This window comes from Rhinichthys klamathensis, unplaced genomic scaffold (genome assembly GCF_029890125.1).
Source record: "Rhinichthys klamathensis goyatoka isolate OS25496 unplaced genomic scaffold, OSU_Roscu_1.1 h1tg000496l_1, whole genome shotgun sequence".
NCBI lineage: Eukaryota > Metazoa > Chordata > Actinopteri > Cypriniformes > Leuciscidae > Rhinichthys > Rhinichthys klamathensis.
In genome coordinates this window covers 283805-310952 of record NW_026606979.1, presented here as the reverse complement: position 1 = coordinate 310952, position 27148 = coordinate 283805, and the positions used below count along the sequence as shown (strand labels likewise).

The window sequence follows — 27148 nt, the reverse complement described above, 5'->3', positions numbered from 1 at the left end:
AAACTACCCAAACATTAGGGGCTTTCGCACCGGAGGAACCTGTTCATCGTTCTACCATAGAAGTAAAAACTACCCAAACACTGGGTTGTTACGTCTGACCCAGGAGCTGGGTAACACAAAAACTACCCAAACATTAGGGGCTTTCGCACCGGAGGAACCTGTTCATCGTTCTACCATAGAAGTAAAAACTACCCAAACACTGGGTTGTTACGTCTGACCCAGGAGCTGGGTAACACAAAAACTACCCAAACATTAGGGGCTTTCGCACCGGAGGAACCTGTTCATCGTTCTACCATAGAAGTAAAAACTACCCAAACACTGGGTTGTTACGTCTGACCCAGGAGCTGGGTAACACAAAAACTACCCAAACATTAGGGGCTTTCGCACCGGAGGAACCTGTTCATCGTTCTACCATAGAAGTAAAAACTACCCAAACACTGGGTTGTTACGTCTGACCCAGGAGCTGGGTAACACAAAAACTACCCAAACATTAGGGGCTTTCGCACCGGAGGAACCTGTTCATCGTTCTACCATAGAAGTGAAAACTACCCAAACACTGGGTGGTTACGTCTGACCCAGGAGCTGGGTAACACAAAAACTACCCAAACATTAGGGGCTTTCGCACCGGAGGAACCTGTTCATCGTTCTACCATAGAAGTAAAAACTACCCAAACACTGGGTTGTTACGTCTGACCCAGGAGCTGGGTAACACAAAAACTACCCAAACATTAGGGGCTTTCGCACCGGAGGAACCTGTTCATCGTTCTACCATAGAAGTAAAAACTACCCAAACACTGGGTTGTTACGTCTGACCCAGGAGCTGGGTAACACAAAAACTACCCAAACATTAGGGGCTTTCGCACCGGAGGAACCTGTTCATCGTTCTACCATAGAAGTAAAAACTACCCAAACACTGGGTTGTTACGTCTGACCCAGGAGCTGGGTAACACAAAAACTACCCAAACATTAGGGGCTTTCGCACCGGAGGAACCTGTTCATCGTTCTACCATAGAAGTAAAAACTACCCAAACACTGGGTTGTTACGTCTGACCCAGGAGCTGGGTAACACAAAAACTACCCAAACATTAGGGGCTTTCGCACCGGAGGAACCTGTTCATCGTTCTACCATAGAAGTAAAAACTACCCAAACACTGGGTTGTTACGTCTGACCCAGGAGCTGGGTAACACAAAAACTACCCAAACATTAGGGGCTTTCGCACCGGAGGAACCTGTTCATCGTTCTACCATAGAAGTAAAAACTACCCAAACACTGGGTTGTTACGTCTGACCCAGGAGCTGGGTAACACAAAAACTACCCAAACATTAGGGGCTTTCGCACCGGAGGAACCTGTTCATCGTTCTACCATAGAAGTAAAAACTACCCAAACACTGGGTTGTTACGTCTGACCCAGGAGCTGGGTAACACAAAAACTACCCAAACATTAGGGGCTTTCGCACCGGAGGAACCTGTTCATCGTTCTACCATAGAAGTAAAAACTACCCAAACACTGGGTTGTTACGTCTGACCCAGGAGCTGGGTAACACAAAAACTACCCAAACATTAGGGGCTTTCGCACCGGAGGAACCTGTTCATCGTTCTACCATAGAAGTAAAAACTACCCAAACACTGGGTTGTTACGTCTGACCCAGGAGCTGGGTAACACAAAAACTACCCAAACATTAGGGGCTTTCGCACCGGAGGAACCTGTTCATCGTTCCTAGAACCAGTGTTGGGGAAAGTTACTTTGAATAGTGATGCATTACAATATTGCGTTACTTTTTTAGAAAACTAATGCGTTATGTTACTTTTGCGTTACTTTTTTTTCACCTGAGCTGGGATTGTTTTTTTTTTAAACAAAAAAAGATATATTGTTGGGCAAATGTAAAGACCCTTTCACACCAACAGTGAAATAATAATCCTCAGGCGGAAGGAAAAGCAGATTCTGTTCTGGATAACTCAATAGTAAGATGCAGGAGAATAAGTTTAACACTTACTGTACCAATAAAAACAAAAAAATCTATAGCCATTTTTGCTAAATGTTTAACTGAGTCATCGAAGGCCAGAAGCAAGTGCACTGGTCAATAAAGTGAGATTAAATGCACACACTGACATGAGGACAGGAGAGCTGGAACACAGTGACTAGCCTGACTTTAGGGGTCAGGAGGTAAAAGTCCTGCCATATGTTTATTCCACATGAACTCAGTCGGCTGATTCACTCATTAGCTCTCCTGGATGAAAAACTGCTAATTAGCAAATCATGTGATTGGAACAAAATACTGAGGAGGACTTTTACTTTCTGGACTTTACACCTCTGCTTATTTGAGAAAGTAATGCGTGACTTTACTAGTTACTTGAAAAGGTAATCTGATTACGTAACTCAAGTTACTTGTGACGAGCTTCCCGGAGCTCAGCCGTGATACTCACTTGCTGTAGCAGTCTCGGGCCTCTCTAGCGGACGCCATCTCCCAGCCATTGGGCCCCTGAGGCCCCTGAGCGGCCCAGCTGCCGGGGCCCGACGCACAGCTCGAGGCTTTGGTCCTGGGGCTGCAAACACAAGAGGAGCGGTCAGAGATGGGTCAGGGTCGAGGGTCACGGGTCAGTCAGAGATGGGTCAGGGTCACGGGTCACGGGTCAGTCAGAGACGGGTCAGGGTCACGGGTCACGGGTCAGTCAGAGACGGGTCAGTCCAGCGCACCTTTACGGCAAATCATTTCTGTTTAAGCATATCAGATCTTTTTAAAGCAGCATCGCAGAAATGAGTGTGAAAATAACAGTCAAATGTTGAAAAGTTCAATTACGAAGCTACTTCTGTAGAGCTGCTTTTACACCTGCAAGTGAAGTGGTTTCATAATTGACACTGTTATTGAACTGAACTGATTCAAGATCGAACTGAATCAATACTGGAATTAACTGAATCAACACTGAACTGAACTGAATCAACACTGAAGTGAATCAACACTGAACTGAATCAACACTGAATCAACACTGAACTGAATCAACACTGAACTGAATCAACACTGAACTGAATCAACACTGAACTGAACTGAATCAACACTGAACTGAACTGAATCAACACTGAACTGAACTGAATCAACACTGAACTGAATCAACTCTGAACTGAACTGAATCAACACTGAACTGAACTGAATCAACACTGAACTGAATCAACACTGAACTGAATCAACACTGAACTGAACTGAATCAACACTGAACTGAATCAACACTGAACTGAACTGAATCAACACTGAACTGAACTGAATCAACACTGAACTGAATCAACACTGAACTGAACTGAATCAACACTGAACTGAACTGAATCAACACTGAACTGAACTGAATCAAGAATGAACTAAATTGAGCTGATTAATGACACCGTCGTCTAAGAGCTGATTTACAGTTGAAAATGTTTATTCAATTTAATTCAGTAATATCAATGTTGCAAAGTTCATCAATTTAATTCAAGATTCAATTCAACTCAATTCAGCTTAATGTTTGAGAATGGCATTTTTCACATTTGTAACTACAGTCTGCAACTTCACATTCAGAACACACGTGTGTGTCTATCGTCTGCGACTGCAAATCTCAACATTCAACTTTTTATTTCACAGGTTTTCACGTCGGAGCTGTGAGTGTACATTCTAGCGTACAAGTACACATATTTATTGTACAAGTTCTCAAATTCACAGCTACATGCTCTCGAGTTTTGCTACTCTTTTACCTTCATATACTTCTATTATTGCTGAATATGAGATTGTGAACATATAACAGCACGTGTGTGGAGATATGAGCCGCTACAGTGGGAGGATCTTCTCCTCGCTGAAGCTGTGACCGATAACAGCCTGGACTTCACTTGTGCCAGTGATTTAATTATATTTATTATGTAATGCAATCATGCAAGCCTGAAGAGTGCCATGCTCCAGTCGTGTCTCTAAACGCCGTGAAATCTTCCTTAAGCCGAACATTCCCTGGAAAGCCTGAGATCCAGCGGCCGTTTGATCAGAGTCGTGTTTGTGCACCAGATTACTGGATGTGTGTGTGACTCACTGTATTATTGTGAAGCTCCAGGGCTTCATTTACAATAAAAGTGCAGCACAAATATAGTTACAGAATCCGAACACCCACCTAAACCCAGCTGGAGAAACAGAGACGCAGCGAAGCACAGCATCCTCAGAATAAAAGCGCCATGTTTTAAGCCTTTAAAATGTGATAAGTTCCGAATAGGGCTGGAAGTATATTAAATATTCACATAAATACACACACACACACACACACACACTAACCCGACCCTAAACCTACCCATCACACACACACACACACAAACACACACTAACCCGACCCTAAACCTACCCATCACACACACACACACACACACACAAACACACACTAACCCGACCCTAAACCTACCCATCACACACACACACACACACACACACACACACACACACACACACACACACACAGACACTCACACGAAAAAAAAAAAAAAAGGAAGAAGCCAAAACCTACTTTTTAAGAATCGATTGTATATAATGATATCAGTCAAACCCAGCAGACAGGAATATGATCTCACACGAGCTTCAGTCTGTCAGAGTAACTGAGTTACAGGAATAACCGTAGCGTTGTTCGTCCGGATGCAGAGCAGAGAGAGCTCAGGAGACGAAGCTCCTCACCGGTGAAGCTCTACTGACTCCTGACACGCTGCTCAGCACTCATTATCTACACACACTTCCTGTCAGGAGGCACTGCGTGTGTGTGTGTGTGTGTGTGTGTGTGTGTGTGTGTGTGTGTGTGTGTGTGTGTGTGTGTGTGTGTGTGTGTGTGTGTGTGTGTGAGTGTGTGTGTGTGTGTGTGTGTGTGTGTGTGTGTGTGTGTGTGTGTGTGTGAGTTTGTGTGTGTGTGTGTGTGTGTGTGTATATTAGGTATGCAAGAACGCACTGAAAACTGGCAAACTGATCCATAATAAATTAACATTCAACCTAATGTTTCCTCAGTCTAGTCACACACACACACACACACACACACACACACACACACACACACACACACACACACACAAACACACACACACACACACTCACACACACACTCACACTCACACTTTCTATGTGAATATACAGTAAAGTGTAATTTATTCCTGTGATCAAAGCTGAATTTTCAGCATCATTACTCCAGTCTTCAGTGTCACATGATCCTTCAGAAATCACTCTAATATGAGGATCTGATGCTCAAGACACATTTATGATTATTATCAGTGTTGAAAACAGCTCATATTTCTGTGGAAACCGTCATACATTTAATTTTTCAGGATTCTTTGATGAACAGAAAGTTCAAAAGAACAGCATTTATTTGAAATAGAATCTTTTGTAACATTATTAAATGTCTTTACTGTCACTTTTGATCAAGTTAATGCGTCCTTGATGAATGATAGTATTAATTTCTTTTAAAAATAAACCCGCTGACCATATTGTACAGCTTATTGTCATCTTATTCAGAGATCTTCATTTTAAGACACTGTCAACATCTCGCTTATATAAAGCCTTTCTCTGAAAGCAAAGTCATTCAGCAACAAAAATGCAGAGGCAGCAGAATATGGAATGGATTTAAACATAGTAAAATGTTTTGGAGCTGAAAGCCAATTAAGCCAAAAACAATATACAACTATAACGAGATAAAACGAACTAAATGAGTGTGAAAGTGTTGGGTTTACATCAGATGAAGAACACCGGCTGGTCCTGGGAGCCCGTCTTCAGGAACATTCAAATAATTCCACGGTGACTTTATTCTCATGATAATTACACACATTTCTCACCAATTATCAACACAACCCTGGTGTGAGGAGGGGCCCGCTCCTCTACTAAGACTTCAGAAGACTTCATGCACAGGTCGGTTTGTTGTACAGGTGAGGTGGCATTACCTGCTCTGGCTTTCAAGCCTGACGCACCTCCTCCGGTGCCAATTGGGACAGCTGCAGGGTCATCAGCTGGACACCGCCGTTCATAGATGTTTCGCCCCCACGACCAGTACATCTCCAGGCGGGGGGGCCGGTGGCATGCTGGGGACGTCTCCCCGCCACCCCCTGCAGCTGTCATTACTGGGGTGATGATCCCCACCCCATCTCTTTCCTCCTCAACCAAAGCCAGTAGCTCCCTTTCTCCGCTTCCTCTCCCAGCACCCCCGTTGCTTTCCTCAGCCTTGAGCCTGTTACGCCCACTCCATGTAGCAGCTGGACTGCTGCTTTGCCCACAAAGCCTCGACAGCCGATCTCCACCGGGTGTACAGTTGCTTTCCAGCCAGCATCTTTGCACTCCGCTGCTAACTCGGCGTACTTCTGATGCTTCCTTTCGTGGGCTGCTGCCATATTCTCCTCCCAGGGGATGGTTAGCTCAATGAGGAGGGCTCGCTTCGCCACTGTTGACCACATGACTATGTCTGGTCGGAGAGTGGTAGTCATGATCTCTCTTGGAAAGACCAACTGTTTCCTAAGGTCTGCCAGCATCTGCCACTCTTTACCAGGTGCGAGCATGCTGATCTTCTTCTGGGCAGGCAATTGGTGTATACTGCCAGGCTTTACAAATCCTGTCAGGGCATGCTCTTCTGTTGCCGGTAACTGGTTTGCTGCAACCCTACCACCCTCCAGAATCTCGGCCAGTTTCGTCAGGATTGCATCATGGCGCCACCTGAAGCGTCCCTGGGTCAGTGCCACTCTGCATCCCGACAAAGTGTGTCGGAGACTTGCCTTGGCGCTCCCACACAGATGACAGCCCACTTCATCACCATACCACAGTGTGAGGTTCCTGGGGCATGGAAGGGTGTCGTAGGTCGCCCTTAACAGGAAGCTGAGCCTGGATTGAGGTGTCCTCCAGATATCCGCCCAGGTAATACGCCTGTTGATGGTAGCATCCCATCTCGTCCAGGCTTCTTGTGTGCCCTGGGATATTGCCTTCAGATGGAAGCGCTCCTTCTCCAGTCTGGTGATTTCGTCCACCACCATTGTCTTTTGCTGCCTCTTGGTGGCTTTGGACCAGAATTGCTGCGCTTCTCCCCAGCCCAGCCCAGCACGACTGGTCTGGACCGCCCCCATCACTTCTCGGTGTTGCAGACTGGAGATGGCACGCTCCACTTCTGCTTGTGCCTTCCATTTGCGGCCTGTGCGGATGGGGACATTCGCACTCCTTATGAGCGGGTCTGCTGAGTTCTTTAGATCCAGCACAAGGCGAGCCTTTTCCTGCTTATATCCTAAGCTGATGGATTTGAAGGGGAGCTCGAGCACGCTCCGACCGAAGAGACCTGCGTCTGAAAAGCATCGGGGCAAGCCTAGCCACTTGCGGATGTAGCTGTTGGCTAGGCTATCCATTCTGCTGACATGTGATGAAGCGATTTCGCAGACCTTGAGGGGCCACAGTATGCGTTGGTACAGGATGTGCTGATAGCACCACACTTTATGCTTCCCGGGCAGTTGACTTTGCTCGATCTTTGCCAGCCCTTCTGCGAGTTGATGTTTAGTTATCTTTCCCATCTGCCTGTCTGACAAGTCTGCCGTGTACAGCCTCCCCAGGCTTCGCAGTGGTTTCTCGTCCAGCCGTGGAATGGGCTCCCCTCCTACGACGAAGCTGTTCTGGACTTGCACTGTGCCTTTCCTTATTGACAGGCTTCTTGATTTTTCCGCCTTGACCTTCATCCTCGCCCATTTGAGAAGTTCATCAAAGCGCCTGAGGAGCCTGGTAGTACACGGAGCCGTTTGCAGGATGCTTGTCACATCGTCCATGTAGCTCCTCAGGGGTGGTAACCTCACGCCCGATGATAATTTGATACCTCCAACTACCTGCCTGGCCCCTATGAGGATTACCTCGAAAGCCATCACAAACAGGATGGGGGAGATGGCGCATCCCATTGCAATTCCACGTTCTAACTGCTGCCATCCTGTTGTGTAGTCCTCTAGCGTGAAACACATGTGCAGGTTGCTGAAGTATCTGGCGATGATGTTCTTTACACCAGCCGGGACATGGAAGAACTCCAAGGCGAAGTCAATCAACCTGTGTGGAACTGACCCATATGCGTTGGCCAGGTCCAACCATACCACATGCACATCACTCCTCTCTCTCCTGGTGCGCTGGATCTGATCCCAAATCAGAGAAGAGTGCTCAATGCATCCTTGAAAGCCGGGAATTCCCGCCTTTTGGCAGCCTGTATCGATGTAACCATTTGCCATGAGAAAGTTCGTCATTCTCTTTGCCAGAACAGAGAAGAAAACCTTTCCCTCTACGTTCAACAAGGCAATGCTTCTGAACTGGCTGATGGTCTGGGAGTTCTGCTCCTTGGGAATAAATACACCGATTGCTTGCTGCCACTCGGCTGGGACTTGCTGCTTCCTCCAAGCTGTTTTCATTAGCCTCCACAGTGCCTTGACTACCTGCGGGCAGTTCTTGTAGAGCTTGTAGGGAAGCCCATTCGGCCCTGGGGCTGATGCTGACCTCGCCTTCTTGATCACCTCCTCCACTTCTCGCAACTTCGGTGGAGAACTGTCGAATGGTAAAGTTGGGGGGGCTGGCCGTGGTACATACCCTGGTGAACCAAGCTGTGATGTTCGTTTGTCGTCACTATACTGGCTCTTGATGTATTGCTCCAGCTCCTCCTTGCTGACGTTCAACTTGCCACTTCTCTTCTCGTCCAACAACTGCCGGGCATACTTGAAGGGATCTCTGAAAAAATTGGTTCTCTCTTTCTCTCTTCTCTTCCTCCTCCTTCTAATCCTCTCCACTCTCCTCAGCCTGGCAAGGTTTTGTCTGACCTCGTCCCACAGGACCTTCAGGCCTTCCTTCTCCTGCGATGCGGCCTTCCTCCAATTCCGACGGAGCTGGCGCCTTGCTTTAACGAGCTGTTCAATCTCTCTCTCTCTTCTTCCTTTGGCTGGGGCAGCGGGCTCTTTCTTACTGACCTCGCCAAACCTCTCTCTGCATACCTCGAAGATGATGTCCCCAATGATGTTCAGTTTACTCTCGACGCTACCTCTCAGCGCCACCTCCAACAGTTGGCTCACGTCAGCATCCAGACTCTGCCACGCCACCCGGTCATTCGCTTTTGGCCATTTGATCTTTTCGCGCCTACCTGGCTGCTTTGTTACTGGCTTTGTCGGGTGTGCCTCTGGTGGGCTGGTGTCCTCGTGTTTGCAGGGTACCTCCTCCATCATGGGGTTTCCTTCTGCCACTTCCGGAGACTCAGCACCAATGGGTCCTGCAGCACTGTGGTTGCACTCCCGGCTTCTGGACCCTGTCGTCTGACCTGCTTCCTGAGCAGTGCGAGGTTGCTGGTCTACCTGCCTCATACACTTCATCTTCCCTTGATGGATACGCAGTCCCCTGCTTGACGTCACCTTCTCCCATCCACACGCACACTTCCGGAGGATTTTCTCGTTGTCGTTATTCGATCCTGTCGTTGCCTTTTGGTCCGTCCTTGTGGGCCCATCTTCCATCCCGCCTCTCGGAGGGCCTTCGGGCTGTTTTCTCTTTTGTTGCTTCGTAGTCAGGGATGGTGCATCCTGGGGCTACCAGGTCGCTAGTGGGTAGGGTGACTAGCCGCCCACTCCTAGTGCGTTCTTTCCCGCCGTCAACTGGTCTTTCCCAGCTGTCCACCAGGCTTTCCTGGCTGTCACCTGCCCTTTCGCAGGAGTCACTGGTTGCCCAGGGTGTTATTATACACTTATTATCATTATATTCTTGGCAAGGAAAATACATTCTGCTTTACAATTTTGTGGTTCACAAAAATCAGGGTTTGAACAACATGCGGTTGCGTAAATGATTTTAGAATAATAGAACTATTATAGAATAGTGAACTGTCCCTTTAAATGTGTGAGTGGCTTTTTTTTTGCATGATATAAACTGCAATTACAGAAAAAAAGAGGTATTCAAGATAAAAATTTGCATTTACACTTGAAAAAATTTTAATTACGTGAAGAAAAAAAAACTGAATTCCAAGAAAAAAATTCAGAATTTGCGAGAAACTTAGAATTCCGAACACAATAAGTTCAAATTGCGAGAAGTAAATTTAGAATTCCGAGAAAAGTCAAAATTGTGAGACGTAAATTTAAATTATGGAAAAAAATAAGTTAAAATTGCAAGTAGTAAACTTAAAATTCCGAACAAAATAAGTTAAAATTAGGAGAAGTACATTTAGAATTCAGAGAAAAAAAGTCAAAATTGTGAGAAGTAAACGTATAATTCCGAACAAAGTAAGTTAAAATTAGGAGAAGTAAACTTAGAATTCAGAGAAAAAAAGTCAAAATTGCGAGAAGTAAACATATAATTCCCAAGAAAAACAGTCAGAATTGTTAGTAAATTTAGAATTCAGAGAAAAAAACTCTAAATTGTGAGACGTAAACTTATAATAAGTAAATAAGTTAAAATGTCTTTAAGTAAACTATATTCCAAGAAAAAAAGTCAAAATTGCAAGTAGTAAATTTAGAATTCCGAGAAAAGTCAAAATTATGAGACGTAATTTTAAAATTATGAAAAAAATAAGTTCAAATTGCGAGAAGTAAACGTATAATTCCCAAGAAAAACAGTCAGAATTCTTAGTAAATTTAGAATTCAGAGAAAAAAGTCAAAATTGTGAGACGTAAATTTAAATTATGGAAAAAAATGAGTTAAAATTGCAAGTAGTAAACTTAAAATTTCGAACAAAATAAGTTGAAATTGCGAGAAGTAAACGTATAATTCCGAACAAAGTAAGTTAAAATTGGGAGAAGTAAACTTAGAATTCAGAGAAAAAAAGTCAAAATTGTGAGATGTAAATTTAAATTATGGAAAAAAATGAGTTAAAATTGCAAGTAGTAAACTTAAAATTTCGAACAAAATAAGTTGAAATTGCGAGAAGTAAACGTATAATTCCGAACAAAGTAAGTTAAAATTAGGAGAAGTAAACTTAGAATTCAGAGAAAAAAAGTCAAAATTGTGAGAAGTAAACGTATAATTCCGAACAAAGTAAGTTAAAATTAGGAGAAGTAAACTTAGAATTCAGAGAAAAAAAGTCAAAATTGCGAGAAGTAAACGTATAATTCCCAAGAAAAACAGTCAGAATTCTTAGTAAATTTAGAATTCAGAGAAAAAAGTCAAAATTGTGAGACGTAAATTTAAATTATGGAAAAAAATGAGTTAAAATTGCAAGTAGTAAACTTAAAATTTCGAACAAAATAAGTTGAAATTGCGAGAAGTAAACGTATAATTCCGAACAAAGTAAGTTAAAATTAGGAGAAGTAAACTTAGAATTCAGAGAAAAAAAGTCAAAATTGTGAGAAGTAAACGTATAATTCCGAACAAAGTAAGTTAAAATTAGGAGAAGTAAACTTAGAATTCAGAGAAAAAAAGTCAAAATTGCGAGAAGTAAACGTATAATTCCCAAGAAAAACAGTCAGAATTGTTAGTAAATTTAGAATTCAGAGAAAAAAAAGTCTAAATTGTGAGACGTAAACTTATAATAAGTAAATAAGTTAAAATGTCTTTAAGTAAACTATATTCCAAGAAAAAAAGTAGTAAATTTAGAATTCCAGTCAAGTACATTTTTACTGGCATGACTCTATATAGCATGTTGGAATGAGATGTTTCTTCAGGACCATGATGCAACACAAGACTAAATTTCCCAACAAAATGAGTTCAAATTATGAGGATAAGGATTAGAATTCCAAGAAAAACAGTCAGAATTGTGAGAAGTAAACTTCAAAATAAGAAAGTCACATGTAAAGTCCCAATTACACGGCGGAAACAAGCGTCCACACGTCCCGTATTTACAGGACACTTTTACACACATTACTGGCCATGTTTCCAACACTCGGTTCAAGCAGAAGGACGTGTGTGATGCATAATATACTCAATATACAGCACAAATATTAAAACACGATGAGAACACTGTACGCACGTGAAGTTATCAGTTCCCTCTTCAGTAAACAGAATAGTTGACTCACACTGTGAACCGGCGAGTGTTCAGAACAGAAGCCCAGACGAGCAGAGCTCTCCTCCATCGTCCCCGACTGGACCTTCAGCAGCGAGCGCTATCATCGCTGCGCGTCCGGGACTCCAGCGGGTCGGCACGGGATTCTGGGAGTAACCGGACCGGACGGAGAAACACAAGCCTCGTGGAGCATTAATAAATCATGTGCTCCACGCTAGTGAGGGAGTGCAGAAGTCATCAAGTGCACCAGTGTTCAAACGCCGTGGATTATTCATGTTTAAAGCTCTTCACGCACACTGTATGTGTGTGTGTGTGTGTGTGTGTACGGCTCAAGGGTTGGGTCAGCGAGACTTTTATTATGATACTTTTATAATGTTACAAAAGATTCTATTTCAAATAAATGCTGTTCTTTTGAGCTTTCTGTTCATCAAACAATCCTGAAAACTAACATGTATGACAGTTTCCACAGAAATATGAACTGTTTTCAACACTGATAATAATCATAAATGTGTCTTGAGCATCAGATCCTCATATTAGAGTGATTTCTGAAGGATCATGTGACACTGAAGACTGGAGTAATGATGCTGAAAATACAGCTTTGATCACAGGAATAAATTACACTTTATTATATATTCACATAGAAAACAGCTGATTTACACTGGAGTAATATTACAGTTTTACTGTATTTATGTCATGATTCTATCATGTGAAAAAAGAGGTAATAATTACATGAAAAGATCATTTAATTGACTTATCCAAAACATAGTTCATAGTTCATAGGATATATGAAAGTGTTGTTATTGTAATCTAAAACTAGGAACAATCGATTTTTGGTGAAATAAAATAAATATAAATATTAAATGAAAAAATTAAACTTGAATGAATATGTTTCTAAAATTGCTGTAGATTTTTTTTTTTTTTTATATATAAATTTAAAATTACTAAAAATAAAATTGACATAAAGCAAAAATATTAAAAAGCACCTAACAAAATTACTAAAGTGCATTAATACATGTACAAATATGAATAAATACTATAATAAATGAATTAGTTTGTGATTATGCAGTAGATATGCTGCCTTAGCAATTTTATTTTATTACTTTATTTACAAGTTTAAGTTCTAAAATGGATAAAAAATAAACTGAAATAAACATAAAAGCTAAAATATTAAAAAGCACATAAAAAAATATTATTTTACATATAATATTACATATTATTAAATGTAAAAATCTATTAATAAATTCTATTATAGTAAATCATACTAAAATGACACTGATATGAATATATATATTGATCTTAATAGTCACTATGATATTTCATTTCTGTCCATCGCTATTTCCTACTAGCTGGTGATCCTGTGAACTTCATCTTTCAGATAAATTTCCCAATCCTACATTTTCTTCAAGCTTAACGATAATGACAGAAGGAAAGTAATTAATTTTCTAAGCACTGAAATGATTGACATGCAAATGAAGCTGTTAAACTGGGATTTGTTGCCATGGCAGCAAAGTGAGACTGTGAGAGGGCGAATGACAATCAAACTAATATCTCCTGCTAATTAGTATCCGGACAGTGAGTGCGAATCCCAGGAAAACTGTAGGAAACTAAACCTATGAAACTTCATAAATATGTCATAAACATGACATAGCAGATTAATGATCAAACTTAAGAAACCACTTAGTTTATGTTAATGCTAACCCATAAAGCTAAGTGGTTTCTTAAGTTTGATAATTAATCTGCTATGTCATGTTTATGACATATTTATGACAATTTATGTTGTCTTGGTAATGTCAAGTTGTCATAACAAAGACATCTCAAACAATGTGTCATTTGCATTCAAAATGTCATAATTGAGCGAATGACACTTAATGACAGTTGTCATAAACATGCATAAACCCTCCTTTGTATTCATGACATGTGTCATGTCATGATTATGAAGGTGTCATGTCAGTCTTATGCACACCCCTTCAAGTAGTGTTACCAACACTTTCATTAAATACGACTACTAAAAATACAAGCACTCATTGACACTGATCTAGAATTTCACTACACAAAATAATACGTAAAAACTGACTCTCTGAATCATTTTGAATTTTCATGATGGATTCATTTAAGCGAATCGATTCATTTAAACGATTCAATGAATCACTCAAATGAACCGAGTCACTGAAATGAATCAAATACATAAAAATGTTAATATTAATTATATATTACATAACATAATATTATATAATTATGTGGGTTTCAGGCACTGAAAAAAAAAACAAGTCCCTTTTTCCACAAGTCCCTCACTAAATGACAAATCTCCCCTTACACTGAAGACATTATTACATCCAGCTGTAAAAGCCTTGACAATAACAGCATTATACAGCCGATAAATGTTTAATATCTCGGACTGAGTCTCGCTGTAATTACTTAATGTCTTTTGTTTGTCCAGTGAAGGACACATTCCAGCACATGAAGTCGATCGCTCATGCATGAGCCGAATCAATAATTCAGTCTGAGAGAAGCTCATCATGTTCCCTCAGTCGCGTTTCCATTCCACTGACACTCTAGATCTGAACACACACGCTTTAGCTGACTCTAGATCTGAACACACACGCTTTAGCTGACTCTAGATCTGAACACACACACGCTTTAGCTGACTCTAGATCTGAACACACACATGCTTTAACTGACTCTAGATCTGAACACACACACGCTTTAGCTGACTCTAGATCTGAACACACACACGCTTTAGCTGACTCTAGATCTGAACACACACACGCTTTAGCTGACTCTAGATCTGAACACACACGCTTTAGCTGACTCTAGATCTGAACACACACACGCTTTAGCTGACTCTAGATCTGAACACACACACGCTTAACTGACTCTAGATCTGAACACACACGCTTTAGCTGACTCTAGATCTGAACACACACGCTTTAACTGACTCTAGATCTGAACACACACACGCTTTAGCTGACTCTAGATCTGAACACACACGCTTTAGCTGACTCTAGATCTGAACACACACACGCTTTAACTGACTCTAGATCTGAACACACACACGCTTTAGCTGACTCTAGATCTGAACACACACGCTTTAGCTGACTCTAGATCTGAACACACACACGCTTAACTGACTCTAGATCTGAACACACACGCTTTAGCTGACTCTAGATCTGAACACACACGCTTTAACTGACTCTAGATCTGAACACACACGCTTTAGCTGACTCTAGATCTGAACACACACACGCTTTAGCTGACTCTAGATCTGAACACACACGCTTTAACTGACTCTAGATCTGAACACACACACGCTTTAACTGACTCTAGATCTGAACACACACGCTTTAACTGACTCTAGATCTGAACACACACGCTTTAGCTGACTCTAGATCTGAACACACACGCTTTAGCTGACTCTAGATCTGAACACACACGCTTTAGCTGACTCTAGATCTGAACACACACGCTTTAGCTGACTCTAGATCTGAACACACACGCTTTAGCTGACTCTAGATCTGAACACACACACGCTTTAGCTGACTCTAGATCTGAACACACACACGCTTTAACTGACTCTAGATCTGAACACACACACGCTTTAGCTGACTCTAGATCTGAACACACACACGCTTTAGCTGACTCTAGATCTGAACACACACACGCTTTAGCTGACTCTAGATCTGAACACTCACACGCTTTAACTGACTCTAGATCTGAACACACACACGCTTTAGCTGACTCTAGATCTGAACACACACGCTTTAACTGACTCTAGATCTGAACACACACACGCTTTAGCTGACTCTAGATCTGAACACACACGCTTTAACTGACTCTAGATCTGAACACACACGCTTTAGCTGACTCTAGATCTGAACACTCACACGCTTTAACTGACTCTAGATCTGAACACACACACGCTTTAGCTGACTCTAGATCTGAACACACACGCTTTAACTGACTCTAGATCTGAACACACACACGCTTTAGCTGACTCTAGATCTGAACACACACGCTTTAACTGACTCTAGATCTGAACACACACACGCTTTAGCTGACTCTAGATCTGAACACACACGCTTTAACTGACTCTAGATCTGAACACACACGCTTTAGCTGACTCTAGATCTGAACACACACGCTTTAGCTGACTCTAGATCTGAACACACACACGCTTTAGCTGACTCTAGATCTGAACACACGCTTTAACTGACTCTAGATCTGAACACACACGCTTTAGCTGACTCTAGATCTGAACACACACGCTTTAACTGACTCTAGATCTGAACACACACGCTTTAGCTGACTCTAGATCTGAACACACACACGCTTTAGCTGACTCTAGATCTGAACACACACACGCTTTAGCTGACTCTAGATCTGAACACACACACGCTTTAGCTGACTCTAGATCTGAACACACACGCTTTAACTGACTCTAGATCTGAACACACACGCTTTAGCTGACTCTAGATCTGAACACACACACGCTTTAGCTGACTCTAGATCTGAACACACACACGCTTTAACTGACTCTAGATCTGAACACACACGCTTTAGCTGACTCTAGATCTGAACACACACGCTTTAACTGACTCTAGATCTGAACACACACGCTTTAGCTGACTCTAGATCTGAACACACACACGCTTTAGCTGACTCTAGATCTGAACACACACACGCTTTAACTGACTCTAGATCTGAACACACACACGCTTTAGCTGACTCTAGATCTGAACACACACACGCTTTAGCTGACTCTAGATCTGAACACTCACACGCTTTAACTGACTCTAGATCTGAACACACACACGCTTTAGCTGACTCTAGATCTGAACACACACGCTTTAACTGACTCTAGATCTGAACACACACACGCTTTAGCTGACTCTAGATCTGAACACACACGCTTTAACTGACTCTAGATCTGAACACACACGCTTTAGCTGACTCTAGATCTGAACACTCACACGCTTTAACTGACTCTAGATCTGAACACACACACGCTTTAGCTGACTCTAGATCTGAACACACACGCTTTAACTGACTCTAGATCTGAACACACACACGCTTTAGCTGACTCTAGATCTGAACACACACGCTTTAACTGACTCTAGATCTGAACACACACACGCTTTAGCTGACTCTAGATCTGAACACACACGCTTTAACTGACTCTAGATCTGAACACACACGCTTTAGCTGACTCTAGATCTGAACACACACGCTTTAGCTGACTCTAGATCTGAACACACACACGCTTTAGCTGACTCTAGATCTGAACACACGCTTTAACTGACTCTAGATCTGAACACACACGCTTTAGCTGACTCTAGATCTGAACACACACGCTTTAACTGACTCTAGATCTGAACACACACGCTTTAGCTGACTCTAGATCTGAACACACACACGCTTTAACCCCCTGGGGTCGGCTATCGCGCCGGCGCGATTGTCTCGCTTTTTTTCTTATAAGTGTAAAAGAGACTCAAAATACTCGGTTAATTTTGATCTTACATATAAGTGTTGTACATCATTAGATCCTGTTAAGTTTCTATTTTTTTTGTGGATACTCACAATAAAAACAAAGTGTTGTGCTTTTCACCAAATAAAGAAAAACAAACATGATGCGAGTTCTGCGTTCTCTCTGTCAGTGAAGTCCATTCTGAAACGCGTCCTAAGATTAACTGTAACTCCGCGATTACTTGTCACACAGGCACGAGAGGTTTTTCTTTATGAAGCTTAAATTCTCTTCTTTTAAATGAAGTAATTTATATAAAAAACAAATATTCTCAGTTTATGCAATCTGTATGAAAAGAGAGTGCTGTCAGTATTTTTTTCCCCAGCTCATTACACTTCATTACGCGTTAATCTGACACGCCCACGGAGGACGCGCGCTATTCAAACGCAAATGTCGGGGCAAGCCATGACAATGCCCACATCAGCCGTTCCACCGCGGCGGTAAAATGTGTGGTGTATTTGCTGCCTTTTACCGCTAAGAGGCGCTACAATCATAGACTCTGAAAAGTGTTCGTTTATTCCGGTTTATTCTCTCTAATGTGTAATCTGCTGCCGCACCGCGCTGATTCAGAGCGATTGAAAGCTGGTAGCAGAAGAATTCAACAAGTGAAATGTAGTTAAAATAATTCATAATCACAATACTGAAATTAGGCTACTGAAATGTAATTGAATAAATAATGAAAACATTTCAACATAAAACATTGCAATAAAAACATTTAGGCTACATGAATGAGGCTTTACAACTTTATCAGCGTACAGACGATAGCTCAATGATCAACGCAACGACACGAGCTTCGAGGAGCTTCAAACGACCCGAGATCGAATCTCAATGTAGCATAGGCCTACATGTTGTTAACCGATTTTGGCCTACAGCCACCTTGATGCTTAAATAGGTAACTGTTTATAACTGTTTACTTATTTAAAGTCAAGAGTTTTGTTTAATTATCATTACAACATAAATTTGCTACATTCCTGTAGAACCGCAGCCGCTGCACAAACGACAAAAACTGATGAAGGAAGATTGTCAGCCGATTGCATCAGAAAATGAAAATGAAGAAGCTCGTCTTTAGTCTGCTAAATTATTGTGTAATGTAAAAGAACACAAAAATTACTTATGTTTGAAACCAAGTTCGAACATTTCAAGGTTTAAATAAAGTGTCGGGACAGTTTTTTTTTTAATTTAAAACAGGGTTGCATCGGGTTTAGAGTTTATTTCTTTTGCGATGCAAAATAAGAAACACTAGGCTAATCTTATTCTTGCGACATTTTAAATTCGTATTGCCAAAGAAATTACAGCTAAATTAAACAATTAAAACAGTACAAAACGAAAATTGTCCAAAGAAACATATTTAAATTAAAAACATGCGTTTCTCTTTGCCTCTCTCGCGCTGGATCTCTTTTTAACAAGTTTATTTAGTCTCCCTCGCTGTGATAATACTACTGTATATGTCGCTGCGTGTCAGCCATACAAATCACGAAAAAATTATTTAGCCTTTAATTGTTGCTTCAAAGACACAGCATGCCTTGTTGAATTCACCGTACAATAACTTCAATTGAAATTTTGTGTGAAAAAAAAAAACTTTAAATAGGCTACAATAAATAAACTACAATATTTATAATTTAATAAAATATGGGGCCTACATTTGGACACAGATTTATCCTTACAATAATTTTGCCTTCTCATCAGGCTGGCTATCCGACACTCTCCATATGAAAGAGGAACATTAACACTAGGGATGTCCCGATCCGATCACGCGATCGGAAATCGGGCCCGATCACGTGGTTTCAGACTCGATCGGAATCGGACGTTATCTCCCGATCAGGACTCGGATATATGTAAATTAGGGGTGTAACGGTACATGTATTCGTAATTATTGAACCGTTTCGGTACGAGGCTTCCGGTTCGTTACGCATACAAACCGAACGATTCCTAGGACCATTTTTCCTGCAGACAAAATCCGCGCTGGCGCGATCACCACAACGTTGCGCAACATCAAATGGCAAACGTAATGAAAGCGGAACGAAACTGCGCTTCTCATTATATTGTGCTTCACGGACCGTTTATCAGTTCGGACCAGCAACATCTGTGCAGCGCGAGATCAAGCGACACTTGGCTAAGAGATCCAGTGAAGAAAACATTTGAATTCGCCACTGAAGTAATAACATCGCTGCGAGATCTAGTGAGAAGCATTCAAATTGCTCCGTTATTAACCGTAGATCTCTATTAGATCAAACAGCGCTGACGTGGGAACCAAGAGAAACATTGTGCCGTGAATGAACATGGATTTAATGTTGCACTTCAAAACTCAAATATTATATAAATATATATTTAAATGTTATTTTTAATGTGATTACCAAAACATTATTTGTTCATCCTTCAAAGATTACCCCCATTTATAAACCTGAAAGTTTCAAGATGTAGGAAAACTCAAACTTATTTAAAAATAGTTTTTCTTTTAATAAATAGGAAATTTCTCTGGCATTTCTTTCTTTTTGCTGAACCGAACCGCAAATTTTGTGAACTGTTACACCCCTAATGTATATATATATATATTCTCATTATTTTTTTATACACTTTTAAAACATTTTTTATTTTTTGTTTACATGCCTGCCGGGTATTTTAAGTTGAGGTGCTATTTGTTTTTAAAATAGACTTTTTCTATATTTACTGTTGCACTAAAGTCCAAAAGTGAAGATTTTATGTTATTTATTACTTGATTGTTCAAGCTACCTCACAGAAGTGCTCTGTTTGTTAACAGAGTTGTTGAATGTTAAAATAAGGTGAATTAAATAAAAAATAAGGAACATCCTGGATCTGTTTTTTCTCTCTTCTTTATTCTTTTTTTATGTATTATATAAGTATCGGATCGGGACTCGGTATCGGTAGATACTCAAAATCAAATGACTCGGACTCGGACTCGAGGGCAAAAAAACCTGATCGGGACATCCCTAATTAACACCTTTGTCCAGCAACTGTCCCTCCGACCCCCCACAGGCTATCTGAGTCTGAGGCTGACTTAACAGAAAGAGAAGTCGCAATTCACACTTAAATCGCTATTCTAGACAGTGTTGATAATGAAGGAATTAAATGGAATTACATGTAGCCTAGTGATATTTCTGTCATAAAAGTTTATTACTAAATATTTCATTATTTCAATAATTGATGAAATAAAACTGGTTTGGGGCAGCTTTTTCCAAGCAAAACTAAATATAATCTGAAAAAACGCTTGTTAATTTGTTGTCATGAACAAAATGTTCAACTCAATATTAAAGTCTACAGGGATCTTTGGATCCTTACAACCAGGCATGCAATTTGTAAATCAAGTTTTTATTTGATTTTGTATTATTCAAATAAATATCGAAACACGGTGCTTCGTGGTAATGCTGCTAAATTAAATAACATTTATAGAACAATTATGAACTTAAATGAAACAATATCGCAACATTTCGACAAAAACATTATTTGATCTGTTTTTACATTTTAATTCAGGGCGATTTAGCCTACATTTAATTAGAGCGAGATTTTCACCCTTGTCTTGTCATTTTCTCATTGGGAAGCGCTTACAGGCTACATGTTTGAGTACATCCTCTGTACCTCTCGTTTTCATATGGATTACATAATCAGATAACATTTATTAGCCTGAATATTTAGACATTTAAAGGCTTTAGACATAGCCGATTTCTTATCGTGAATGAGCTGAAGTGGCTTTCGGTTCATTTTTGTGACGCGCAGTTCCCGAAGACAGAGACGACAGATAGCCTATACTGTTTTTGTCGTTATAGCCTAATATGAATACAAGTTTACAGTTTTGAACGATGTAAGCTACTCTACTCTTATCTGTATGACCAAAAAATTACGGAGTCGCCTATTAAGTTATTTTAGCTGTAATAATGAGAAAAATAAATTAATCTAAATGAACGCGCCGCCGCGTTTGTCGAACACTAACTCACGATGCCAGAATAAAACCCGACTTTAGAAAAATGCATAGGGCCACTCGGCGTGGTGTGCCAAAACACTTAATTATAAACTTCAATATTTCATTCAAAATAATCTCAACACGCTTTGTGAAATTTTGAAAAGCCGTGCATGCATTAAGGCCACTGGAACTAATGAACAACTGAAACGCTGGTTTTGATTTTATTGTTTGTCGTTTAAACGTGCCTGTTGCATATCTCTATTTTATATATTTGATATTGGTGAAGTAGCCTATAGCATTGATTAGCTGTGGAGGGAGGGGTGTGGGGATTAAAATAATTCAGCAGAAGCAGGGATGTTTAGACCAGAAGGAAATCACAATCCCCCCTGGCAAATCACACTTTACTTAAAACCATGTTTTTAAAAACTCTAGGTTGCAGGGAACAGACCTCTCTGCCATGCGCGCGCACGGTTTGGAGCACAATATCTGTCTCGCATGCACGCTCGCTCTAGATAGATTACGGGATATTTTAGCTAATTTGCGGTATAATAACTAGTCGATCACGAGTGGCTCAACAGGTATCTATAGATAAACTATATCCTTCAGGAATTTGACCGACCGGGTTGACACTTCAGCGTGAGAAATCGGGGGTGTGGCATGAGAGCCTGGAATAAAAAAAATAATATATATATAGCCTATATATATAGGCTATATATAATTTATTTTTTTACAGAACTGCTTTTGAAATTACGATTGGTAGCCTATTATTATACAGATGCAAAGTCGTTCTGTTGGATACTATTTTGTTTTTTTGTATTTTTACTTAGTGTAAAATGGAAATGCATGATAATTGTATTTTATAAATATAAGCAAAAAAAAAAAACTGTATGGTGTAACAGAGTTTTAGAGCTAGACAAATCTCTTTGCAATAATAAATATAAAATTTACAGCAGACCATGTTTGTGCGGGATTTGAACCCGTGTCATCTTGATGATGAACCGTAAGTTCTACCGCTCAGCTATGAATTTTCTCACTGAGAAATACCCAAACGTCTGTTTCTGACATGAGCGAGAAAACGTTTTGTCTTTAGCCTGTGAGAGTGTAGGCCTACTTTAGCCTTTTAAAGTTTTAAAAGATTATATCTTATCTGTATGACCAACAATTTGTTGTAGGCTTATTTGGAAATTACCATAACTTGTAGTATTTCATCCTTAGGCTACTGTTAATAGACATTAGCCCCACTTACGTTTTGCTAAATGTCCCTTTGCGCCACCTGGCGGTCATTTCGCGAGCGACTTTGAAATGCGACTGGTTTATTTTTACCGCGGTGGATGGCTAAAAATGGTATGTGGATGGCTAAAAGGTGTGACTATAAATGTGCTTTTGGCTTTCATTTAAATTTTGATTGTTTGTATATATATATATATATATATATATATATATATATATGTGTGTGTGTGTGTGTATAAACATTTATTTATTTATATACACTACCGTTCAAAAGTTTGGGGTCGGTACGATTTTAAATACTTTTAAAAGAATTCTCTTCTGCTAACCATGGCTGCGCTTATTTGATTAAAAATACAACAAAAATCAGTTATAGTATTAAATATTATCTCCAGTGTAAATCAGCTGTTTTCTGTGTGAATATATAGTAAAGTGTAATTTATTCCTGTGATCAAAGCTGAATTTTCAGCATCACCAGTGTCAGGGTCTTCAGTGTCAAATGATCCTTCACAAATCAGTATAATATGAGGATTTGATGCTCAAGAAACGTTTATTATTATTATCAATGTTGAAACAGTTGTTGGTCTGTCAGTTGGACAGTTTTTTTGTTTGTTTTAGGATTCTTTGATGAATAGGAAGTTCAAAAGACTTTTGTAACATTATAAATGTCTTTACTGTCACTTTCGATCAAATTAATTAATCCTTGATAAATAAAAGTATTGTTTTCTTTCCTCCAAAAAATAAAAATAAAATTCTCACTGACCCCAAACTTTTGAACGGTAGTGTATATATATTGTCCTTGCATTCTTTCTTGTGTGACACCCCTGAATGAAAGGCTCATTAGTATGCAGACTGCTCAGGTGAGAACTGCCTAATTATTCATGAGGGGGTTGGGCCGTTCCGCCCATCCGCATATTGCCTTTGCAAACAAAAAAATGTTTTTCACAATTTAAAACAATCTATTGTTTTATGTGAATGATAAGGCAGAATGATTTTCAGATCAATTTGAAGCAAAAACTCTAGGCGATAACATCCACTAGTCAAAAGTCTTGTGGACAAATATTTAGTATGTTATTTGTGGCCTTATATTATAAACTTTATTTTTTAGTTTTTTCAATAACCACGCATAAACAATATTCTCTCAAAAATACAAACATGTACATACATGTTGCTCACATATTATGGTAGCCCTGTGTGTGCTATATAGAGTGTAATTTCACCTGTGCCATTAATATGTTTATAAGCAACTGAAAAAAGCACAAATGTCAGAGCATGCCAAAACATCTCAAGGACCCCGAAAACACCTCAGACCCCAGAGGGTTAACTGACTCTAGATCTGAACACACATGCTTTAACTGACTCTAGATCTGAACACACACGCTTTAGCTGACTCTAGATCTGAACACACATGCTTTAACTGACTCTAGATCTGAACACACACGCTTTAACTGACTCTAGATCTGAACACACACGCTTTAACTGACTCTAGATCTGAACACACACACGCTTTAACTGACTCTAGATCTGAACACACACGCTTTAACTGACTCTAGATCTGAACACACACACGCTTTAGCTGACTCTAGATCTGAACACACACGCTTTAACTGACTCTAGATCTGAACACACACGCTTTAGCTGACTCTAGATCTGAACACACACGCTTTAACTGACTCTAGATCTGAACACACACGCTTTAGCTGACTCTAGATCTGAACACACACACGCTTTAACTGACTCTAGATCTGAACACACACGCTTTAGCTGACTCTAGATCTGAACACACACACGCTTTATCTGACTCTAGATCTGAACATACACGCTTTAGCTGACTCTAGATCTGAACACACACGCTTTAGCTGACTCTAGATCTGAACACACACACGCTTTAGCTGACTCTAGATCTGAACACACACGCTTTAGCTGACTCTAGATCTGAACACACACGCTTTAGCTGACTCTAGATCTGAACACACACACGCTTTATCTGACTCTAGATCTGAACATACACGCTTTAGCTGACTCTAGATCTGAACACACACGCTTTAGCTGACTCTAGATCTGAACACACACGCTTTAACTGACTCTAGATCTGAACACACACACGCTTTAGCTGACTCTAGATCTGAACACACACGCTTTAACTGACTCTAGATCTGAACACACACGCTTTAACTGACTCTAGATTTGAACACACACACGCTTTAGCTGACTCTAGATCTGAACACACACACTTTAGCTGACTCTAGATCTGAACACACACGCTTTAGCTGACTCTAGATCTGAACACACACACGCTTTAGCTGACTCTAGATCTGAACACACACGCTTTAACCGACTCTAGATCTGAACACACACGCTTTAACCGACTCTAGATCTGAACACACACACGCTTTAACTGACTCTAGATCTGAACACACACGCTTTAACTGACTCTAGATCTGAACACACACGCTTTAGCTGACTCTAGATCTGAACACACACGCTTTAACTGCAGATGTGGGGAAAAACTGTATTGCATTAATTTCCGTGTGGCACGGAGAGTTAGAAATAACTATAACACGTATCGGTTCTGTTCTAAAACCTATGGGCAGCTCCCTTCCAATGATGCATCTTACATACACACACACACATACACACACATGCTTCACCGCAACACGCCAAAATAAAAGTTCAGGAAACTATCAGCAGAAACACACACAAACTCACAGCTCTTAAACGCACCCTGGAATAAAGTAGTTTATCTTTTAGTATGAATATGTCAGCCTTATGGTTATGAATAAGCGGGTGTGTTCCAAAACAATGAAGACATTCACATTTAGGAGATACTAGTGCAGCGCCCGTGCAAAATCTGTTTTTGTGTGTGTATTTAGTAATTAGGTGACATTTGTATTTGTGCATGGTAGAAAGCAAATACTGATACTGACATAATGACATACAATAGATATGGAAGATTGAACTACATGGTTGCATAATAATTTATAATGGTGATATTAGGTGACAATTTATGGTTTTTAGTAATTGTTGGTTTGGTGTGTTTGAGTGCTCATTGTTACAATTACACAGCAAAACTTCAGTGACATTTTTATTTGTGCATGACATTATGTTTAGCTGACGGCGTGTTTATGTCAGAATTATTATTTTTAAACCACAACCTTCTAAACATCTTCAGTGTGTGCTTCTTTTACCGATATATTTACCAATATCTTGTGCATTTCTAATGCAAACAACTTCAGACTTGGCACAGCACTTACTCGTGTCCGTAGCAAGACACCTGTCAAGTTTGAAATCCATCGAACTAACGGTTCGAGAGATATGCGAATAACAGACACACACACACATACACACACACACACACACAGAAAGATGTTCCTATAATTTATAGATAGATAAGCATTCAAAACTTAAAGTCTATCACTTCTGCTAAAATGGATCAGGGATTTTTATGACATCACCGCATCTCATCACATCTTCTGTCCAATCAAATGCTCTGTAGAATCTAAAGCTCCGCCCCCTCTGCTATAAACACCACCTGACCAAAGCAACCATTGACAGACACGGAGAAATGTGTGTTGAGTGTGTGTTCAGTTGCTCAAAAGCTCCAGTTTTATTCTGTTTTCCAACTGTACACTGGTTAAGAATGAAATGAAGGAATCCTCTACTGTTGAATCCAGCGTATCATCAGCGCTCGGATTCGCTTCCATGCTGCTGTCAGTCTGTGAGGGAAACTAAACGCTACTGGCTGTTTGAAAAGGGGGAGGAGCCATTCAATATGTCCCGCCCTAGCTTCCTGTTTCAGTTTAACTTGAAGAAATTATGACAGAAAAATATTACTGTTAGTTACCTTTCAAATAATAATAATAATAATATGTATTAAAACATTAAGGAATAATTACACATTTTGAAAACAAATGTAATTTAAATAATAAAAAGTAAACCACTAATTAATTAATTTTTAAATTTAAATAAACCATTAAAACAGAATAAAGAGAAAACACGAAATATGAAAAAAAGAGAAACTTTGAAAAAATTAAATAAAACAGATTTCACAGGGTCCTATTCATCTTATTTTGACAAACGGTAGACATCACTGTCAGTTTTTTTTTTTTTTTTTAAATGCGACACAAAAGAAAACTATAGTCTATTTAAAAACTGTCTCTCAAACAGGCACTTACAGAACAGAAGGCTTTATTTTATTTAATAACAGCAATTTAGCTGTCGAATCCCGTGACCCAATAATAGTAAAATCCCGCACTTTCATTCCTTCTAAATTGATGATGGCTTACAGTGACTCTTTCAGCAAAACCAATGCAAAGCAGAGCCAGATTACAACAAAGCCCTGAACATGCCAGCGTGCAGTCGACATGATGTAACCGGCGCACAGATGGAGGAACCTCAACACCACAGATCTCAGAGGAAGACTGAGACATGAAGAGGCCCGGCCAGATAAACACGAGAGACGGGGGATTGGCTGGGGAAGGAGTTGGTCTTGCTCCTGCAAATGGGCTGTTGTCAGGTAATATCTCAGACGCTTCACACTCGCGTC

At 40.3% G+C, this 27148-nt stretch overlaps 1 protein-coding gene across 2 annotated transcripts in view; it reads right to left on the bottom strand.

The window, feature by feature from the left end:
• Positions 1-27148, bottom strand: part of frmpd4 (FERM and PDZ domain containing 4) — a 96362-nt gene that overhangs the window by 48872 nt on the left and 20342 nt on the right. For both annotated transcript variants that reach the window (XM_056237689.1, XM_056237691.1), the window contains exon 2: positions 2426-2545. In XM_056237689.1, coding sequence (XP_056093664.1) covers positions 2426-2545 — 120 coding nt within the window. The remainder of the gene's footprint in view (positions 1-2425; positions 2546-27148) is intronic.